This window comes from Arachis ipaensis, chromosome B1 (assembly GCF_059453495.1).
Source record: "Arachis ipaensis isolate K30076 ecotype BB chromosome B1, ASM5945349v1, whole genome shotgun sequence".
NCBI classification, from domain to species: domain Eukaryota; kingdom Viridiplantae; phylum Streptophyta; class Magnoliopsida; order Fabales; family Fabaceae; genus Arachis; species Arachis ipaensis.
The window spans coordinates 151,802,249-151,821,843 of record NC_142436.1 but is presented as its reverse complement, the minus strand read 5'-3'; the positions used below and the strand labels follow the sequence as shown (position 1 = coordinate 151,821,843).

At 33.5% G+C, this 19,595-nt stretch overlaps 2 protein-coding genes across 7 annotated transcripts; one reads left to right on the top strand and one right to left on the bottom strand.

Annotated features, from left to right (window-relative positions):
* The first annotated feature begins 249 nt into the window (after positions 1 to 249).
* LOC107642900 (choline monooxygenase, putative (CMO-like)) lies at positions 250 to 3,440 on the top strand. Its single transcript, XM_016346407.3, has 10 exons — positions 250 to 598; positions 786 to 831; positions 1,045 to 1,180; positions 1,426 to 1,500; positions 1,591 to 1,803; positions 1,884 to 1,979; positions 2,193 to 2,314; positions 2,482 to 2,575; positions 2,924 to 2,974; positions 3,070 to 3,440. Exons 1-10 carry the CDS (start codon positions 313 to 315, stop codon positions 3,205 to 3,207), a joined length of 1,257 nt encoding a protein of 418 aa, XP_016201893.1. The 5' UTR covers positions 250 to 312; the 3' UTR covers positions 3,208 to 3,440.
* A 205-nt stretch (positions 3,441 to 3,645) lies between these two features.
* LOC107642879 (calcium-transporting ATPase 10, plasma membrane-type) lies at positions 3,646 to 17,852 on the bottom strand. Of its 6 annotated transcripts, none has more exons than XM_016346397.3 (35): positions 17,712 to 17,852; positions 15,158 to 15,242; positions 14,834 to 14,979; positions 13,068 to 13,184; positions 12,943 to 12,985; positions 12,508 to 12,623; positions 12,283 to 12,414; positions 12,112 to 12,201; positions 11,666 to 11,735; positions 11,393 to 11,463; positions 11,193 to 11,276; positions 11,018 to 11,095; positions 10,861 to 10,932; positions 10,455 to 10,538; positions 10,297 to 10,379; positions 9,749 to 9,857; positions 9,554 to 9,609; positions 9,333 to 9,375; positions 9,166 to 9,249; positions 8,693 to 8,830; positions 8,527 to 8,592; positions 8,342 to 8,440; positions 8,133 to 8,243; positions 7,699 to 7,866; positions 7,273 to 7,332; positions 6,849 to 7,016; positions 6,643 to 6,759; positions 6,188 to 6,286; positions 5,892 to 6,029; positions 5,703 to 5,803; positions 5,041 to 5,086; positions 4,721 to 4,855; positions 4,355 to 4,462; positions 4,161 to 4,252; positions 3,646 to 4,036 (listed from the first exon to the last, which is right to left on the bottom strand). In XM_016346397.3, the coding sequence occupies exons 3-35, from the start codon at positions 14,963 to 14,965 to the stop codon at positions 3,898 to 3,900; spliced, it is 3,249 nt and encodes a 1,082-aa protein (XP_016201883.1). In that variant the 5' UTR covers positions 14,966 to 14,979; positions 15,158 to 15,242; positions 17,712 to 17,852; the 3' UTR covers positions 3,646 to 3,897. The 6 variants fall into 6 exon arrangements, with proteins under 6 accessions (XP_016201883.1, XP_088358415.1, XP_020962828.1 ...); XM_088502289.1 differs by lacking the exon at positions 17,712 to 17,852 and adding an exon at positions 17,417 to 17,449; XM_021107169.2 differs by lacking the exon at positions 17,712 to 17,852 and adding an exon at positions 17,332 to 17,368 and having other exon boundaries at positions 12,508 to 12,617.
* Positions 17,853 to 19,595: the final 1,743 nt, after the last annotated feature.

The following is a 19,595-nucleotide window of genomic DNA, read 5'->3' as shown; positions in this document are numbered from 1 at the left end:
TTATTTTTTTTAATTAAAAAAATCAATTAAAACTAACACTTATTTATCGGGTGAATCCATACAAACTATCCTACAAATAGAATTTAGATTTTTTAAATTTTAAATCTTATTTCAAAAAATAAAATATAATTTTTTATTATTTATTTTATAGATAAAATTAAAAAAAATATTTAATAATAAAATATTATACTTTATTTTCTCAAATAAAAATTTAAAATTGAGAGGATGAATCAATAGTTAATAGAATTTGAAGGAATTGAAAGTGAGGAACATCATTCATTGGAAGACACGCCGAACGCTATCTAATTAGCTATGCATATGCAAATGGCGCTGACCATGCAACTCACCCCCTTTATCCCTAAACTCGGACGACAACGACATTCTCACAACCTTAATTTTCACCACAAAACAGCTTCAACATCGATCATCGCTTGTTGCTCTGTTCGCAATTCTTCAGAAGCAGAGGTGTTAGTGTCAGAGTTCAATCCTAAGATTCCCATAGAAGAAGCTGTGACACCCCCAACATCATGGTACACTGACCCTTCTTTCTTCCAACTTGAGCTCCATCGCATCTTCTACCGAGGCTGGCAAGCTGTCGGTCAGTTTCTGCTTCTCTAAAGTTTCTAACTTTTTGTTAACCATGTGAAAATGAAGAATTTTTCACTTCAATTTACTACCTTTATTTGTATTTGAATATATCATCAAATGTGTACTGGGTTACTGTCTCCTAGATTTTCCTATTCGTTCCCAGAATTTCTAAATATTAAATTGGTTTTACTAACCAGGATCAACAGAGCAGATAAGGGATCCCAATAGCTTTTTCACTGGAAGGTTAGCTTTTTTTTTTGTGATCTAATTTTACTTTTAATTCAGCTGGATTTGTCCTTTAGATATGTTGGTGTAGAAAAGTAGGCTAATTGTTGCTCCATTTGGTTCTTGGAAGGGGGAAAAGGGTGTTTAGAGGTCAATTATTAAGTTGTGCACTCTGCTCACTTTCTTTTCTTCCAAGTTTCTAAGAACCAATTGGAGGATTATTTATTGTAGACTAGGAGATGTGGAATTTGTGGTCTGTCGAGATGAGAGTGGGAAGCTTCAAGCCTTTCACAATGTGTGTCGACATCATGCCTCTCTTCTTGCTTCTGGAAGTGGACACAAGTCCTGCTTTGTCTGCCCATACCATGTGAGTTCACTTGTAGAACTCACTATGCATATTTTTTAGTTCAAAAATGATATTTGTACACCAAAATCAGCCACTATGTATTTGTGTATAAATACATGTGATGTTTAACTTATTCGCAATGTGTATTTTGTATTCCAGCATGTATTTTATACTTGTGGATGTGGCTGATATTGTTGGCTGATTTTAGTGTACACCTAGCATAATTGTTTTTAATTAGATATGATGAAAGGCAATCATTTCTTCAGGGATGGACGTACGGGTTAAGTGGGGCACTTCTTAAGGCAACTAGGATATCAGGAATGCGGAACTTCAATGTAAAGGTATGAAGTTCTGAGTTCTGAAATATTATTCTAAGTTATCTGTTGTTCAATGTGTTTGGGGTGGCTGATTTCTCTAACCTTGAAAGGTAGGATTTTGGGCTTATACCAATTAAAGTATCTACCTGGGGACCTTTCATTCTTCTCAATCTCGAAAAAGAGAGTCTTCCTCTGATGGAAATTGATAGTACTTATGTAGCAAAAGAATGGCTTGGTAGCTGTTCAGAAATATTGAGTACCAACGGAATTGATTCTTCGCTAAATTATGTTTGTAGACGTGAATACACCATTGATTGCAATTGGAAGGTAATCTCTTGGCGTAACTGATCATAATTGGCCTAACTCGAAGGTATGTTTGAAAATTGAAACTTTCTTCTTCTTTACAGGTATTCTGCGATAACTACTTGGATGGTGGCTATCATGTTCCTTATGCACATAAAGGCTTAGCATCCGGTCTTAAGTTTGATTCTTATTCTACCACAGTATGCTTCTTTGCTACCCTTTATCAAAATATCATTTACAATACAATGTACTTTATCATGATATATCTCCCACCCCCCAGAATATCATTTTGTTAGATCTAATTAATGTGCTATATTAAGCAAAAAAAAGATATTATGATACTCCTAGAATTGGATTTCTGGACCTCTGGTTATCACGGATTGCTTACTGAAGGGTTCTTATGAATGAAACAGATATTTGAAAGAGTTAGCATCCAAAGTTGTGAAGGCAGCTCCGGGGAAAGCAAAGACAATTACGACCGACTTGGAAGAAAAGCTATATATGCTTTCATTTACCCAAACTTCATGATTAATAGGTTCCTGCTTTGTTATTTGGGCAATTGGTTGATCTTCTTTTTAGTCCCGATGATATTACTTTTATGGATGATAAAACAATAAACAGCCATCTTCCTTCCTTGTATTCGTTTTGCAAATCAGTGTGCTTTCTTTTTATAACAAGTTGTGTTTACTGGTGGCATGACAGGTATGGACCTTGGATGGACACCAATCTTGTACTTCCACTAGGACCCAACAAATGTCAAGTGGTATTTGATTACTATCTTGAACACTCTCTAAAGGTAATTTCAAGTCATGCATCTGCCTGATATTATACCCTTGTTCGGCATTGGTATTCCTCTCTCAATCTGTTATAATAAACCTTGTGTTGATAGTTTCTCACCCTCTGCATATGGTGGGAAGATACTTTGGCACTAAGATAAATAGCATTTGAGCAGGGTTAGTGACTGTAATCATGTTAAGAAATATAAAGTCTGGAACTTTGCTTTTCATACTTTGAATGGTTCCAAGGAAATGCAAAAAATAATTATTTTCTTGTTTGGATGGATTCTACTTGATCTTATTGTCTCCATAGTTCTTTGAAGGGTTGAAACTTTTCTTCTCTCTAACATTCTTCTTTGGCTGAGTAGCATGACAAGGATTTCATAGAGTTAAGTTTACAGGACAGTGAGAAAGTGCAGGTACAAATGTTAGTTTTCTAGGTCTGATAGAAATTTTCAAAGTGTCATAACATAGTACTGAAGTAGTATATTTGGCTGTTCTTGTTGATGATCAGATAGAAGATATTGTGCTGTGTGAAGGTGTTCAGAAGGGCCTCCAATCCCCGGCATATTGTGTGGGTAGGTATGCCCCTAAAGTTGAGCAGGCCATGCACCATTTTCATTGTCTGCTTTATGAAAACCTAAAAAAATAAATTCCATGACTAGGTATGTGTGTGTGAATTTGAATTTGATGCATGCCATGCATGCAATTACTCCACTTGCAATAGTAGTGGCTTTACCGAACGTGGTTGTTGTTGGGAAAATTTACTGAGCATTACCGTTGATACGAATAAAACCAAACCAGCAGTAGTGAATGAATCACTAGATGTAAATATGCAATGAGGATCTCTAGACCTAATAGATTCACTTAATACCTCTTTGTTTTGTTACTGGTGTTAAATTCTGCATGCAAATTGCTGTCACCATTGTTTATTTATTTTATTTTTTTCCTTTGAATGATTCAAGATGCTTTAAGGCGTAGAGAGGTTAGATTTTTCACATGTGCATTCTAAACTTAATCAGGGTTGAACCCAAATAAGGAGAAATAAGGGCACTGGTGGGTGGTGGCTGGTCTGCAAAACTCATCAAATCTTGGGCAAGCAGCTAAAATTGAAATAATAATCAAATATCTGTAACTTTCCACATATAAGAAAGTATGAATTGGTGTTTATCAGGCTCACAAAATACAGTAATAAAAAAATAGGGAAAAAAAAAAGAAAAAAGACCATATACATGTTAAAACCATTTGTACAACAGTATACCATTTACCATTACCAGGAGAATGTAAGCTATCAAGTCAAAATAAAAGAAATTGCACACACGATAGAAAACCAGCTAGACACCTATACATGATTCTCTTCAGAAGCATCACAACAAAAACACCTTCGAACACGGTCAGCACACTCCCTAAAAGAGTTACTGAGCTGCTTTTCTGGCTTTTCTGGTACTGGTATCAGTTTTCCAACCACAGCAAGAGGCCAGCTGAAAGTGATGGGAAAAGAAATGATTTTAACATATATATGTACATGAAGAAGCAACTCTTCTTCTCAGCTACCATAAATGCATTAATCTCTCTCTAGTGTAAACAAACTCGTTGAAAACTGACCTGATAAATCCAATGATGACACAAATGAGCCACTGTTGCCAAGTTAGCTTGACTGTTTTAACGAACTTTTCTAGAAATTCAATGATGATAATCTGATAACAAATAAAGAAAGAAAGTTTATGTTCGTCCTAAAATATAAGAATATTTCATGAATAAAGACCAAATGCTCAGCCAAGAGTTCAAACAAGACCAACCTGAAGTACTACAGTCAATGCCACTATCCCCATAAAGAGGTAATTTCTTGTCACTCCCTTGAATATATTGAACTCATCCGGCTTGCGGGCATTAAATTCATTAAAAACCTGCAATTTTGGAAGTATATATGTTTTCTTTCTCATCATTTAAATGAAAATCCGAAGATGAAATCTATGGCCGTGCTACAATAGCTTAACAACAAAACCTTTTGACAAGGTTGATTTACAATGTATTAGAACATTTATAACCCAAGTGATACTTATAGAGTTCAATCCTTATTTTCTCAATCTTCTAAATAAAGAGAGTAAATTTTAGCACCAGATTAAGGTAGGCCTCAGAATTAGTTCAATACGGTAAGTACTTACTTGACAGAGAACAAAGGCATTGAATATCAAAGTGTCCTTCACTTTGAGTGCGTGGTCACTGGACTTGTGTGCCAAATTCAGTATGGAAATGCCTCGGAAATTGAGTATAAGTAGGACAGACACTTGGTAAATTGCCTGAAAGGTTCCAACCATTACACGGATATATGTAGACAACAGAAATAAAATGACATCCACCGAAGCAATGCATTATACTTTTACTTTAACACTCATTAGTTGGTTGTTTGTAGCTTAGCGAACTTAAAAAAATTCCCCTGTATTTAAAATGAGAGGGGCGCTACTAGTTGTGAAAGAGCATTCACCTGTATCAGCAGATTCCTCCACATAATATTTGATATAAGAGGTTCTCTGAAAAGCAAACAAGATATTATTAACTTCTGTAGATGGAATCTACCCCAGCACATAGCACAGCATCAGATGTTATGATAATGGAGCTGCCTACTAAGTATAGGTCGATTCTCCGAAATGTATTTGAAAATACAGGCAAGAACACATAAACTTGGTGCTCACAAGTATCTCCATGGCTTCTTGCTACTGGTTATTTTCAGAGGGAATCACATAGTATTATTAAATTGATATGTTATGTTCATGTACCCTGATATTATTGTATTTTGCCTATATATATATATATATATCAGTTTTTATGTTGTACAATATACTTCTCTCTTTAAAGTTCGTTCTTATAAAGATCTTGATTTGAATCTTGCTGATGGTCCTTAGTAAGTCATTTGAGAGTACTAGTAAGCTCTTTCTAAGGCTCGTGACATGCTCCAACCTTGGAGTATGGTAACCTCCCTTCCCTTAAAAGCTCATTACAAAAGAAAGAGTAATCAGAAAAAGGATTGGCTTTCCGTATTGTCTACAGTTCTTTAAATATTCAAGTACCATGCAACACTATAATATCATATCGAACAAAAAGTCATGATTCAAGGCACCAAGTTCTTTATAAAGGGGCATTTTAGACCTTCGACTCATTGGATTACGATCCATTAGATGATCAGTTGGTGGTTCAGTTGCCAAGGCTAGAGCTCCAAGTGTATCCATGATAAGATTTACCCATAGAAGCTGTTGAGGAAAGCATACATATAACTTGTAAGGATGGCCTCTTGAATAGTGAACACAAAATCCATGACAGACTAATAGAAAGTAATACCTGTACTGTATTTAGTGGTACGTCACCGGAAGAAAATGCAGCAATAACATTTATAACAAGAGCTGCTATATTCACTGTAAGCTGAAACTGGATAAATTTCTGAATATTTGCATACACAGACCTCCCCCACCTGACAACCTGCATTGTTGGAGAAAATTGAAAGCAACAAAAGTTATGCTTCAGGTATCAATTTATTATTATCATCTTATGTTAAACAATGTCAAGATTGCATATCAATTCTATGCAAAACCTATAATTTGGCAACAGTTTACACGCTGAATAAATAGTGGACTAACCTTTACAACTGAAGCAAAATTGTCATCCAATATAATGATATCAGAGCTCTCTTTCGCAACTTCTGTACCTTGAATCCCCATTGCAAGACCTATATCAGCCTGAATACCAAAAAGTAAAGAATCACAATCATAACCAAAGTAATCAAAAGTAGTTTGTATAATTTCAACATAAAAACAAGCCTTAGATCCAAACTTAGAAACTAGGAAACGGAATCATGTCATATATGAGGACTTGTCATATGATTCCATAATATGGATCCAATAGAATATTTTTTATTTATTTTTTTTGGGTCTTTGACTGTTATTCAGACTCTTGCCAAGAATCCAAACAGAATATGAAATAGACGTAGGAAAAACAATCTTGGCAGTGTACACCACTGTTAGTTATTGTCATCTTCATAGAGAGTACTTATCACTAAATGAACAAGGCCCCAAAAAGTGGGAAAAGAACAAACCTCATGTAAGGCAGGAGCATCATTAGTTCCGTCTCCAGTTACAGCAACAACATGCTCCTTCCTCCTCAGTGCTTGTACGAGCAAAAGCTTGTCATTCGGAGACGATCGTCCCATAACCTATCACACAGCATTGGCAATCAATTTGTTGAGAAGCTACATCACTATATGAGCACAAGCAAAAAGCTATTGTAGTAGTTGAGTAATACTGATATCTTTTCAACAATCTTTAATCTCTCTTCATCTTGCATCGCACGGAAGTCTTTTCCTTCAATGATGACATATGGCTCTGTAGCTTCGGAATATGAATTAAGTATTCCACATTCCACGGCAATTGCTGTTGCAGTTTTGACATTGTCACCGGTGACCATTTTTACCTAGGATTAGAAACCAAACCAAATAAATCAACAACGTTTTACATAGAAAACTATATATGCAAAGCACATTCCAATTTTTAGGCAAAATAATTTCTCAGTCACCAGAACATTGAAGATTTAAAGTGGCTAATAATAGATAAATTGATCTTTGCAAACTAACTTAAAGACATCAAAAGCAATTCCTTAGTTATTTCTAATAATTCATGTGGCAAAATCCTCCATTTTTTTCAACATCAAAGGCTTTTATTAATAATACCTTAACTCCAGCTTTCTGGCAAAGCTTCACCGCATCTTTCACACCAGGTCGACAAGGATCCTGCATTTCAAAGGAATATTTGATATAAGAAATAACAAGAACAAACTGAAATGATAGAAATCAACAAGTAAAGATACTCAACCTCCTAGCACAATATAGGTAGAAGATTTTGAATGTGAACAAAAATGTACGAGTTAAAACACAATATTAAAAATAATCTGCTGGGAGACAATTCCTAATTACATTCAACAAAGTTGAGTCCATGATGAACGGGAAAATATGAACAATGTGCTAACGAGGTTCTACTTCAGAAGAGGAAAATCATGATCATACAGCATACCAAAAGAGGACAGTCAGGACAGTATTTTATGATACTGATAATATAACAGATGAAGAGGGAAGTACTATTTTAGAGGAAAGAAATACCTTCAGACCAACAATAGCCAATAAGATGAGATTATCCTCAGGTAATGACCAGTGAGCAAGGTCTTCACTAGTTGGAACTTTCTCCATTTCATATAATCTATATGCAATGGCAACACACCGTAGACTACGAGAAGCCATATCTTCAATAGCTCTTCTAAAATAGTTCATCTGCAAACCAGAAAAACTTTCCTCAGAAGAACTTTGCCAAAACAGGACAAGACATTTTACTGTTAAATGTCGTCCAAATATATCATACAGTACTACTATTTGCACTTTTAAATACACAATAAAATGAAAAAAAGACGAGGCAAATTGTGAATACCAAATTAGTGAAAATTATATAAAGACAAATGATAGAGAGAAAAAGAGGATGCAAAACGGGAAAAGCAAATTAATTAGTTATTGATATCAATATGTAAACTATTTTCTCATACCTTTCCTTCATCCATCTCTATTAAGTGATCATTTACATCCATATACTGTGTACAGCATCCTAGGACTATCTCAGCAGCCCCTTTCCAATGTATATGGATTTCAGATTCAGTCTGCAAAGAAGTGTAAAATTCATAGTAATAGTGAATTGGATGACAAACAAGATATGGAAAAGTATTGACATTTTATAGTAAAAATTTCATTATGGTACCGTCTGTACTGCAACCCCGCCTCGTTTTTTATCTGAATTGAATGGGAAGACATGAATAATTGATGATTCTGCTCTAGCGGCTTTAAAATTCATCCCAAGCTGATAGGTCATATAACAGTCATAACCAATTGTTAAGACCCAACGATCCTAGAAGAAGAGAGAAAGGAAGTAGTTTCAAAACATACCTGAACAGCCCAATGTAAAATTGCCTTCTCCGTTGGTGATCCAGAAACCTCAACATTGTTACTACCCTGTGAAAAACAGAATCACGCAGAATGTAGTTGAACCACTCAAGTAGGCCATTATTGTAGGAATGGAAAAAAAAAAAGAACAAAAAGAATTCTAGCATACCTCAGGTACAAAAACACTGCCATTGGTGTTCTGTGCAACTCCTTCAATCAGCAACGAGCAGAGTATAGGTTTGAGCTTTGACTTCTCGTGAGGAGGATCAATGTTCTCCCCACCAATGATAGCCTCAACCACAGTCATCTGTCTCAAAATTTGGGTGAAATGAAACTCAGCTAGACACACAATTATCTCCAACAATGGCAACAGAAATGAACTTCTTCCTCAATATTCAACCAAAGTAAGCTGTTAGTTGTCAACACACAGAAAACACTCTGCTCCCTATTTAAGTTGGCATAAGATATCATAGCGATCGGCTAGTTTAAGTGTTGAACTCCAAATATTAAATGCTAAAGGAGTTCCTTCTTGTCATAAGCTACGAAGCAAACATGCCAGAGCAAAATGGCAATATTTGCAACAATGTTTTATGTAGCATACCATAAATCTGAATCAGGTTTATATACTGCATCCCAACTAACCTGATTCATAGTCAATGTTCCAGTCTTATCACTGCAAATAGTTGTGGCTGAGCCCATAGTCTCACAGGCAGAAAGCCTACGTACCTGCAATTCATTGAACTTATATAAAATAGTCCGTCTGAAATAGTTATGTCAAAATCCAATAGCACAAACAAAATTCAGCATACCAAAGCTTTATCTGCCATCATTTTTCTCATAGAGTAGGCAAGTCTGTAAGACAGTTGATGGACAAAGTTTTAATAGAGAGAAATGAGATTCTAAAAGAATGACAAAGAGAATAACTGTAATATACTATAGTATGTCAAAAGATTTGCCAAGACAAACACAAGTGAAAAATAGAAGAGTGAAGGGGGAGGCTAGAAATTCAGTTAAAAAATTAGGAACTTACGTTAAGGTAACTGCTAAAGGGAGTCCTTCAGGTACTGCAACCACTACAATAGTGACCTATATATTCAATGTGTTACAGACTTAGAATCACCTCAAATGTATTAATTTCAAAGCCAATAACAGTTTATGAATATGAATACAAGTGGCTAACAGATCATGCATGTTTCGGTAGTCCAGTACTTATCAGTGCACATACCGCAACAGTGACTATCTTTATTGCTCCATCAATTGCAGTACTGAGTTTAGTCTTGCCAGCTGTAAATTGAACACTTCCATCTGGGTTTCTAGAATGCCCAGAGAAATACCTGTGCTTATGAACTGCCATTTCAGAGACATGCATGACAAAATCTTCACTAAATTGAAAAATTGCAACTTAAAATTGTGTTTTTGGCAGATGGAAAAGGATCCTCTAAAGTGACGAGATTGGTAAAGTGATAAAATGAGGAGTTAATCACCATTGAATTACCTTAATTCAAGAGTGATTAGATCTTCATTTTCTGACTTTACCAACCTCCTCACTTTGGAGGAGTTTGATCATTTCCTGTCATTTCACTTTTGAGACAGTAATCCACTCAAGTCTCAATACAAGAAAGTATTCTTGTGGTCTGTAGAGTCCCATTTTGGCAACCAACTAGACTAACATTTAGCAAATGATAACTTACTAAATGATTTTAAAATTTGCCAAACACCAATGCAGTATTTGTAAAAGGTTAAACTTGAATATACAAAGAAACAGATAGCAACCTGGCCAGTAGCACAACCAGAACGATGACGGCCACAGAGAGCCCAATTATACCAATGAAGGTGGCAAGACCATTCAAGCGTACCTATATTGAGAACTCATATAGGTGAACAGCCCAAAAGGTGCAGGAACTCAAAGAAAGCACAAGTAGAAAGGGTACCTGCAAAGGTGTTTCTTCACCATTGTCTTCTGAAATGTTAGCCATTAGAAGCCCCCATTCGGTATTAATACCAACAGCCGTTACCTTAATAAAGGATTTAATCAAAAATGAAAAATCAGCAAAAAGGGCTGTATAATCAATAAAACATAGGAACTAAATCCAAGGAAAAATATGGTCAATTTTAATATATTGAATTATTGATGGTTCATTTTATCTAACATTTTTATCCCTCCAAATTTTTGGACTCAGTTGTTTCAAGAATCAAAATGTGAATGAAATCCCATCTTGAATACAATATGTGCATGCATTTTGATGCCCTAAGAATAATTGCACCTCTCTCTCTCTCTCTCTCTATATATATATATATAGACACACACACACATGGCAAAAGAAAGTAAAACATTACGAGCATAACACCACTGCCATCTGCAACTTTACAACCAGATATCAGAATAGGGTTCTTAGAATTCTTTTCAACCTGCAAAAAGGAAAATGATTATCAAGCTTAAGAAATGAGACAAGTAATTTTTCTTATTTAGCACATAATGGAAAAAAACACTTACAATATTGCTCTCCCCAGTCATACTAGATTCATCAACTGCAAGAGAGTGACCGATGATCAAAATTCCATCAGCAGGGACCTAGAAAAATCAGGTATAAACTAAATAACAAGAAGGATAAGCATTAAGTAACCATCAGGCATGATGTGCAAAAATCACAGAAGATGAACTCATGTACCTGGTCACCAATATTAAGGGGTATGACATCACCAACAACAATGTCATAGATTGAGATCTCAACTCTTCTACCTCCTCTAATTACCTTCTCATGCAGAGAGAAAATTTAAGGATTGAAAAAAAAATATATAAATATGATAAGGAGGATGCTATAATAATAATAGTAATAATAAAGAAGTACAGAGAAGCAAAAAATCAAACCTCCAAACGAATGTTTCTCTTCTCCTCATTTAGGTCCCGAAACTGAAGAGACTGCTTATAATCACTTATAGCTACAAAAGGAAGCGGAGAAAGAAAGAGAGTGATGCGCACTTCAAACGATAATATTACTACAGATGTAACTATTGTGATAAGTGATAACCTCCATAATATATAACAAAGTTATATAAAAAAATCAAGTTGAGAAACAGAACCATAGAACATGTTTGAATGCTTTATTAGAAACTTTACAAAGACAAAATATTGGCATAGTACCTGTAACAACAATAACAAGAATAACTGCAAAAGCAATGCTTCCACCATCATACCATCCTTCCTTAATACCCTGAAATATAAAATTAATTCTTCTATGGATGAAAACCTATTTCTCAACATTTAAAAACATCTTCCTAATCATAGATGGTATAGGTACAAAATGAAAGTACAGCTACAAAGTATAAGGGATGATGAAAGACAATAATCAAAACAATGCAAATTTTAGTTAGACTGCAATGATCAAGTCTTGACACTGCCAATAGATTGCAATTTACTTTATTATTAGAACCAATGTATGCTAAAGAACCATAAGTTTGTTTGTCAATATGGAATATGGTTGAGACAAGTCCAGTCTCCATTAAATGGATTGGTACAAAGATGAATACCTAACAGGATACATTGTTTCTGATATAAAGGAACATTATGACTCTGCCACGTTTTCTCACCTCAGATTTTATCCCCAGTACTAATGAAGCTGCAGCAGCTACCATTAAAATAATCAAGGTCAGATCCTTGCAAGCATCCCAAACAAACATCTGTTATAGACAACATAAACAAAGACATCAGCCCAATAACCATAAGCGGACCATCCAATATCAGAGTGCACCAGACTTTACCAAGAAACTTCTTCCTTTCTTTCGAGGATAGTTGTTCGAGCCAAAAGCCTTTGTCCGTCTTGACAAGTCAGCGTCATCACCTTGAATCCCCTTTTCTAAATTGGTCTCCAACAAACTTGCTATCCCTTCAACCTTAAAATGTGATTCAGAAGAATTGCATGAATATTTATAACGTTAATAAATTGGATTACCAATTTAAGAAAGAACTATTATTGGCACACTTACCCCTCCTTTTTCTTGCAGAGTAGCAGTATTATGATCCCTTGCAATTGAAGAAAGTAACTCTAGCCCAATTTGAAATTCTCCAGTGGTGCTTGTAGGATGTGGGGCAATTCCTAATTCTAAAAGACATTATCATCAATAGTGGGAGAAAAAAGAAGACCCATAAATAGGCTCTACACTTATATTAGATCAAGCCATTGTAGGACACATAATTGTAATAAAGGTCGAACAAGATCATCACTGATAATTGGTTATACTGATATCCTAGCAACAACTTAAGAATAAGATAATACTTAAGATACCATTTATTATGTATCACCGTAATAAAGACACTTCTTACAAATCATGAGGCAGCCATAAACCACAAAAAATGACAACCATATCAGCTACTAGTATACTGCAATTTATACACAAATAATCACGAGAAGATTGACTCACCACTTTTCAATTTTTTTGCAGACTCCTTGAAAAGATACGCTGCCTAATAGGAAGAATAATTAATTAAATCCATTTAATGTCTGATAGATGAGCAATTATAAAGAGAACCAGCCAAGGAACCAAACTCTGATGACTTGAACATGCCCTCTAATCTTTCTCAGCACTTGCTCCTTTTCTTCTTCTTTCTTCAAGTCCAAGGTGTAGCGAAATCGGCGAGAAGCGTTAAGCACAAGCGCTGCTTGCTAAAAAAAAGAAGAGAATTTTTGTCTAGTCATTAGAAAAGCACTAACTTCCAGAAAACGAAAAGTAATACGTAGCCCAAAAGCAGCAAAAAACAGAATAATCAAATAGAACTAGCCATTGATAAAACAGGCTAATATAATCATAACAAGAAACACTGATGTTGCTAAATAATAAGTTTATGGCAACTTAAAGTCCAATGGAGGATCTGCTAGTTTTGCAAAGTGAAGTTTATATTTGTTCTGGTGACTTCTAACTACTTTTCTTAAGGGCATATTTGCAACTTCAAAAGAAGTAATATCTGCAAACGTTTTTTTTTTTTTCCTTTTCTTTTGTCCACTGCTAGTTTTCACATTGCTGTTCATGTTTATATCCTAGTCTCAACTACAGTTTGCCTCTCTTAGTGTTATGGTGTTATAACTTATAACCGTTAATGGTTGAATAATCCTCCTGGTTTTTTCCATTAGAAATTAGCATTATCCATCTTCTTCTCTCTTTTTTTTTTTATTTTTTATTTTTATCAATAACATATATCAGACCTGGAAATCCGTCCATCTTATAGAATTCAAATCCACCAGTCATAATTGAATCCCATATCTGGAAACTCAAATCATCCCTTATCCCACAGGGTCCAGTGAAGTAATTTTCTTAGTTATGGAAAAGAATGGAATTTTCTAAAGACATGAACTGCTCTTCAGATCAAAAGTAGATAAAACAAAAATTTATGAAAAACTGGACCTATCTTGCTCCCACTTTATATAGATGAATCTAAGAAGACAAGCACATTATCTTGTATGCACTGTGCAATAAACATACGGTTTGATCTCACTGGAGCTTCCCAATTTGATTGAACAATGGTTGCTGCGTCCAATTCACCTTTAACTACAACTCAGTTGACATGTTCTATGTGGTGCAACATGGATTGAATGCAACAAAATTCTTAACTTGACATGTTCTGCCGGTTCTGTTTGTACAGAAAGAATCCTGGAGTGCTGTTGTTATTCTTGACAGAACAACATGTTTGTTCCTTGTAAATATAGAAAAGTATTCCATGTAACACTTCCTACGATGCTGATCCAATTTTGATAAATCAAAGGCACTAGAGCAAAGTTAGCCCCCAAGAATTTCACCTGTTCCTATCCTCTGGTGTACAATGTTTTGAAGAGATTCACAAATCGCAAGCTGATATAAATAGAACCAGAGATCCCAAATATTGTGCTAACTGGAGCTTATATCATGTAATTACTTCACTTTTTTCAATGCCTCAAAGTTCAAAATAGTCAAATGCAACGTTCATGTGTAGATAGGTCCTTGTTCTCTCAATTTGCCAAATTTTATAGTTAGAAAAAGGGGAAAAAAAGGATAAAGAAGATAAATGAAAGAACCTAGTCTAATCTCATATCTTAAAAATTACAACTGTGGACCTCAGAATCAATGGCAAATTTATGAGAGAGGGGTTTCTATAAACTTGCTCTGCAAATCCCAGAACACTAAGAATTAAATAATCCTAAAATATTTCAGCTTCTTGTTTTTTAACCGGTACCTCTATTTTCAAATGAATATAATATATCAAACACTGAATTTTAAAAAGAAAAAAGAAAATGAATGAATATAAAAATTATTAAGAGGAGAAAGGGATATAGAGATATACCCTCCAACGCTTGAGTCGTTGAACGGAAGCATCTTTTGTTCTGGCAATATCAAAGGGACTGGAGGAGGAGCCTCCGTCGTCGATGTCACCGGAGCTCCGAGGAGCTTCTATGTCGTCCTTTCCATAACTCATGCTTCTTCCAATAACTGTCGCAGGAGAGATCACACTGTATGTTACACTCTATCGTATTCGTTCATAGTGGCATTATCATTATCATTATTCTCCATCAACCATCATTTCAATTGCAATTAGCAAATTAAATCAATTTAACGGTGAGTAATAGTGAGCATTGACAATTAAATTAACTAGTCTTTGTTGACTTACCAGTAAAATTAGAGAAGAGTAGGTTTTAACAGTGACAGTGATAGCAGCGTTGTCTTCTTCTTCTTCCTTATCTTCGTCGATTGCTCTTCAACCATTCATACAAACAAGAAACGACGAGCTTAATTAACGAAGCGTTTAAATTTTCGCATTTAATTTTAAAAGAGAGATACTTTTCTAATGCTATTGGTTTTCTCAGGAATCACGGGTGGAAGTTGTAGATTCAAGGAAAGTATCCACCACGCTAAGAATATATTCCACTCTTTCTTTATTATTGTTAGCTTATTTCTAACGATTTGTTCAAATTCTGAGAAGATCGGAGCTTGTGACACCATTTTTTCTATGCACTCCTCTAAACTCTAAAACTCTAGAGTCTCATGCTTCAAGGCATTCCATTTTCCATTATTCTCACCACTGGTGTATGACATGATATGAGTTTCAGAAGAAATAATAACGAATCGGATTTGGATCCTCTAAAGTTTGAATTTTATTTTTAGAGAGTAAAGTGTGATTTATTATTATTTATTTTTTATTTTATAGGTGAGACAAAAAATAAATATGAGAGAAAAACTAAGAGTAGAAGATCATAGTTTATCTTCTAAAGTACAAATTTAAAATTTAGAGAATCTAAATTCTAACGAACCATAGGATATTCTAGTCATTTTAGCTCTTTAACTAATTAATTGCTAGCAAACTATGTTATGACAAATTCTTTGGTGCCTATAAATTTAGTATCAAAATTATAGAACTTATCTTTTATGGTAAATTTTAAATATTTAAAAATTATTTATTTTTATATTTTTAAATTAAATATTAATTTTTATTTTTTTTAGTAAATTAGATAAATATATATAAGTACCATAGCGTACACTTTTTTTTTTTTTTTACCAAAGATAGGAGACTCGAACCCGCAACCTCTTAATTGAGTATAGGGAGACTATGCCATTTGAGCTATTACTCGGCAAAAAAAAATTTGAAAGATAGGAGACTCGAACTCGCAACCTCTTAATTGAGTATGAGGAATTTATGCCATTTAAATTATAATTCATTGGCACCATAGCGTACACTTATGTTATACATAATTGTTCATTTGAAGTTATCTTTATAACTATGTAATTATTCTTGAAAATTTTTTTTTGGATAAATAATTTTTAATATTTTTTATCATCATGTGATTAGTACAAATATTAAATTATCTTATAACAAATAAATTTTATTAATTCAGATTAAATAGCAAATGTAAAGAGTGTTATAAATCAGTCATACATAAAAAAAAACAAGAAAAAAAGAAGAATTTATAAAATGAAAAATTCATTAACTTAACACCTTAATGTTTTTTTCACTTGTTTTGTTTCCGATAAAACTCCTTTATAAATAGTACTTTACGTAAGTAGTCACTATTTTATATACTTAAATATAAGTCTATGAATATTTTTAATTTAATATATAAAGAGAAGATCATATCAGTGAACATGTGAAATAGAAAATTATTTTGATGTTTAATAATATGTCATGAAGGGGTAACATCAAAGCTGAGGATAAGTGAGACAAGCCATTTGGTAACTAATGGCCGTAGGAATAGGACACGACATATTCCATTAATGTTGATGGAAATTTGGAAAAAGAAGTCAAGGTTCACATGATGGAGCTAAAATAAATAAACTCAAAAGTTGAAATTATGGACATTTTTTGTTTTCAAACAACTATATATATATATACCAGATGAATAATAATTACCTGTATAGAATAACGAACGGTGTGGTGGTTAGAATCACACAATCAAGATATGAAGATATGATGAATAATGTAAATGTAATAGATGATGCATGTGTGTCACGGATTACATATATATAGATAGAACTTACGCACATATATGTATATATAGCATGTGTTATTCGTGCATGACCCCAGCCAAAGTGCTGAATGCAGATTCAGTCGGCAGAAAAATTTAAGAAATTTTTATAGTATTCGTTATTAGTTGTAATAATATTATATATACTTGTCTCTTTCATTTTATTAAAAGTAATTTGGTATAAATTAAATAATTCTCATAGTTATGAACATAGTATTATATATATGGTACATAACATCTCATCACATATGTGAAGAGACAATTACATACAAAATAATGTATATTTTGTAGCCAATTAAGAAGTATGAAGAACAAGAAGAATCACCTTAATTAACATGCCATCATGACCAAAAAACTCAACATGAGTAAGAAATATAGAATTAAGAGAAGGTATAGCTAGTTATATATACCTTAAGATATACAGCTAGATGCTTAATTAAGGAAAAAATAACTGATGAGAATTTATATAATTAATGTGAATATGGATCAGCAACTACATTAATAGTCGAAAAGCAAGCATCCAAAGTTGTATTATGTGTGTCAAATACTGATTTGTCAATTTAATTTGTTTGTCAAAAGATAAGTTTGAACAAGAAGAAAAAGGTTTATGTTTTCAATGTTATTTATTTTTATACAAGAAGTCTTAATTAACAAGGTAGAGAATGACAAGGGAAATTTAAAAAGAACAAAATTGTATATCTTCACCTTATAGTATGAAGGGTAGGAGCAAAATTGCATGAAGGAGCAGACTAATTGGATAATCACTTTTAATTGCATATTTCTTTTGTTCTGCGACTATCTTTATTTAATTCTTGCATATGAAGCCTTTTTTTCCTTGAACCTTCCTTTGTTTTTATGAGGTGGGACATAGGACTAATATAATTAAGTAAGGCAAGGTATATATATATATATATATATATATGTTTATGTCAATAAGTAGCTAATGTTTAATTTAATTAAAATTATTGTTTAAATTGTAAATTTTTATTTAGAGTAAAGTATTGTTTTTGTCCCTAACGTTTGAGGTAAGTCCTATTTATATCCCTAACGTTTTTTTTTTTTTTTGTGACTTAAAAGAAAATAAACAAAAACTAAGAAAGAAAGAAAAAAACAAGAAACTGCTTAAGAAAGGCAGTCCCGCTGAATATTACTCTCAAACTCCTTCCAAGGCAATGGAAGCTCCACTTGGGGAGAAATATTCCTCATTGCAGTCTTTGCCATGATGTCTGCTACTGTATTTGCATCTCTCAAGATCAACCGAAGATCAGCACGCCATTTCCAAGACATGATATCTCGGATTTTTAACACCAAAGGATCAATAAACCCAGAGCAATCTTGTAAATTATTGACAATAGTAAAAGCCTCCACACAGTCTGTCTCACATATAATGTCTCTTTGTCCCGAGTCCCATGCTAAAAGAAAGCCTCTCCAAATAGCAAACAACTCTCCTTGCAAAATGCTACGACTCTCAATTGTTCCCAGACAGCCTCGTTGCCACCTTCCCTTCCAATCTCTAACGTTTAAATCGTCCTATTTGTATTCTTAACGTTTATAAAAGTGATTCAATGTTATCCTACTATCAATTATACTAACAAATCAGATTATATTTTTTATTTTCACTTGGATGTATTCATTCTCAATTAGGTCTCACTTGGATGTGTTCAATTTTAATATTATACCCATTATTTGTGTTTAGATTCAATTATGTCTCTAAAAAAGTGAATTATGTAAATATTGTAGGAATTAGTTTCAACATTTGATGAGCTATTTTTCGGAGTAGATCATCGATTCTATCTCAGACATTTGTATTCTAACTTCAAGAAGAGATTTTCAAAACTCAAACTAAAACACTCATCATGTGTAATTAACGGCAGGATAACATTGAATCACTTTTACAAACGTTAGGGATACAAATAGGACGATTTAAACGTTAAGGACACAAATAGAATTTACCCCAAACGTTAGGGACAAAAACGATACTTTACTCTTTTATTTATTTCATTTTTCTTTAATTTCCACTGCACACTACTATGAGAAAGTAACAGAATACTCTTTGCTCTGTGTACAAGCAAGCAAGTTCTGATCTCTTTGGTGTGTGATGATCAACAAGACACACGGTTTGATCGGTTTCTAATATATATATATATATATATAGTTTCCTTGTGGTTCATTTGGCTTCTGAATCACTATTAGCTAGAATTATCTAACTTTTGAATATTCATGCATAATTTAAAATAAAAATATTATTTGTACATACAAAATTAACTATCAAATAAATTATTATATATATTTTTTTATATTTTAATATAAATTTTATAAGCATGACTGATTTAATAGCCGATGAAAATTTTTAATAACATAAAGAATAAAAGGTTAAATCTAGTTAGGACATTTTTTTTATAATGAGTCACCAAAAACATATTTAAAACTTAGTTATTTTAGAGTCTGTTAACATGATTAGGCAAGAGATAATTTATTTTGGGATTCTGTTAGAAAACCAATTAAGACCGTAGTCAATTTAAATTAACAAATTGAAAAACAGGTCTATTACAAAAGAAAAAAAAATATAATTTTTCACTATCTTAATTT

Bases quoted from the DNA above. Each gene is read 5' to 3' on its own strand.
- LOC107642900 (XM_016346407.3), top strand. From the start codon at position 313: ATGCATATGCAAATGGCGCTGACCATGCAACTCACCCCCTTTATCCCT. The intron at 832-1,044 runs GTTAGCTTTTTT...TATTTATTGTAG, and splicing joins AATAGCTTTTTCACTGGAAG to ACTAGGAGATGTGGAATTTG. The intron at 2,315-2,481 runs GTTCCTGCTTTG...GTGGCATGACAG, and splicing joins CCAAACTTCATGATTAATAG to GTATGGACCTTGGATGGACA.
- LOC107642879 (XM_016346397.3), bottom strand. From the start codon at position 14,965: ATGAGTTATGGAAAGGACGACATAGAAGCTCCTCGGAGCTCCGGTGAC. The intron at 10,933-11,017 runs GTAAGTGTTTTT...TCCTTTTTGCAG, and splicing joins TGACTGGGGAGAGCAATATT to GTTGAAAAGAATTCTAAGAA. The intron at 5,804-5,891 runs GTATTACTTTCT...TTTCCTCAACAG, and splicing joins TACCACTAAATACAGTACAG to CTTCTATGGGTAAATCTTAT.